This window comes from Carlito syrichta, unplaced genomic scaffold (genome assembly GCF_000164805.1).
Source record: "Carlito syrichta isolate Samal-C Ts95f unplaced genomic scaffold, Tarsius_syrichta-2.0.1 Scaffold169693, whole genome shotgun sequence".
Taxonomy (NCBI): Eukaryota; Metazoa; Chordata; class Mammalia; order Primates; family Tarsiidae; genus Carlito; species Carlito syrichta.
In genome coordinates this window covers 31,115-33,015 of record NW_007113789.1, presented here as the reverse complement: position 1 = coordinate 33,015, position 1,901 = coordinate 31,115, and the positions used below count along the sequence as shown (strand labels likewise).

Below are 1,901 nucleotides of genomic sequence, written 5' to 3'. Positions count from 1 at the left end.
GGAGCGGCCACTGCACCCCAGACTGGGTGACAGAGTGAGACTCCAACTCAAAAAAAAAAAAAAAAAAAGGTTACACCAACCTGGAAATGTGCCTCAAGACACTAGTTTATGCTCCGAACCTCTAGCTCAACCGATGCGTGGTAGAATAGAAATAAGCGTGTAACACACCACACGCACATGGGGTGTTCGTATCTCAGAAGCTTGTTCCTCCTTCCTCTTCTTCATGTCTAGCAATCCCTATGTCTGCCCCAGGCCTGGAGGATCATACTTTGTACATGGTTCAAAACAAGGAACTTGGGTTTATAATGTCACAATTTCGGATCAGATTCTGGGCCCAACCAGTATTTCTTGGACACGTCTCCATGACATCATGAAACAGCATTCATTGTTGTCCACACATGTATTTCTGACAATCTAGCAAATTTTGAAAACCTTTTCTAAGATTCAAAACCATAAAAGGAAGCTCACTATCATGATAAAGTTATTCCCTATCAAATAATTTACAGAAGACAACTCCCGGTGACAACTTTTTCTTCATGGTTCAGGTTAAATTCCTACATACGATTCTCCCCCAAAACTAAGGTCCCCACAGGATGTCATGCTGAGAACAAAGCAACACAGTCTGAGAAGTACAAAGAATTTTTTTTTTTACCCACTAAGCCTTCAGCTACTTCCCTTCCATCAAAATGCTGCGACTGGACACCGGCGCCAGAAGGAAGGGCTCGACTGGTCCTAGTTCTACTCGCGGCACTTGTGTTTGCACCCAGTGAGAGGCTGCAGTCACTGAGGTCACCGTCTGGAAAATGGGCTCTCACAGGACGGGATCACGGGGCGGCCCCTGGCTCTCCCCGGGGAGCTGGCCCTTGGCACTGCTGCTACTGCACAGTGACCTCCCTTCCCTCCCACCTGTGACTTTACCTTGGCTTGGGCACTTCCACATGCCCTGTCCATCTCTTCCTCTTGGGCTTCCGGCTCTCCACAAGCACCATCAGGCAAAACAAGAACAAAACGAGTCTTGTAAAATAAGGCATTCTGTGGCCGTCTGTGATGCAGCCAGCTGCCTTCCAGGAGCCTGTGGTGGGGCAAATCTCCCCCGGTTTGACCATTGATCCAGTCTGCTGCCTCCCGATGGCTGCTCAGAGGGGATGTGAGGGCGAGGTTGGCAAGGCTGATGGCCCTGATTTACTATTTGATACCGACGCCTCGAACCCCCGCCCCCGCCGCGCCTGGGGCTGTGACACCCACACCCGGCTCTGCCCTCCCTGCTGCTTGGTGATTGGCCATTAGTCAAGAAGTTTGTCCTCCCGTGAAACTCAGAATCCTAGAATAGCTTTGGCTAAAACTGTTATATAAAAAAAAATTAAATCTCTCAAACATGCCAGCTTTGTGCTGAGATTATTAATCCATCTTCTAGCTGTATAAAGCCAGTCTGTCCTATCCACCAGGGAGTGAGCTTGGCTTCTGAGTGGATTTGCAGAGAGGACTTGGTGGATGTGAAGAGTGTGTGTATGTGTCCAGAATTACTGAGCAAAGGCATGGATGACCTGTTTTCTTAGGATTGCTTTATTTCTGAATGCAAGAGAATATGCCTTGCCTGTGGCCAAGGATACCTCCCTTCTCCAAAATATGTGCCTTTTTTCCCCCAGTGAAAGCATATCTTCTCAAAGCATAAAATACATTTTTATTTGTAAGGATGACATAAAGCAAAGAATTCATGATTATGTAAGCTCTTCTTCCTATCATGAGCATTAAACGAACTTTGGTCTTTAACCCTAAAACATACAAAGTCAAACATCATAAATTAGGCTTGATTCCTTTCCTGGGATATGGAATTCTGCACAGAGATAGCCGGGCGTAGTGGCAAATGCCCAGTTACTTGGGAGGCTGAGGTGGGAAGTTGG

At 47.1% G+C, this 1,901-nt stretch overlaps 1 protein-coding gene across 1 annotated transcript in view; it reads right to left on the bottom strand.

Annotated features, from left to right (window-relative positions):
- The window catches only part of GABRR2 (gamma-aminobutyric acid type A receptor rho2 subunit), a 62,430-nt gene extending 61,266 nt beyond the window's left edge, over positions 1 to 1,164 (bottom strand). Inside the window, exon 1 of the mRNA XM_008051328.1 lies at positions 919 to 1,164. Within this exon, the coding sequence (XP_008049519.1) occupies positions 919 to 1,106 (188 nt within the window). The 5' untranslated portion in view covers positions 1,107 to 1,164. The remainder of the gene's footprint in view (positions 1 to 918) is intronic.
- Positions 1,165 to 1,901: the final 737 nt, after the last annotated feature.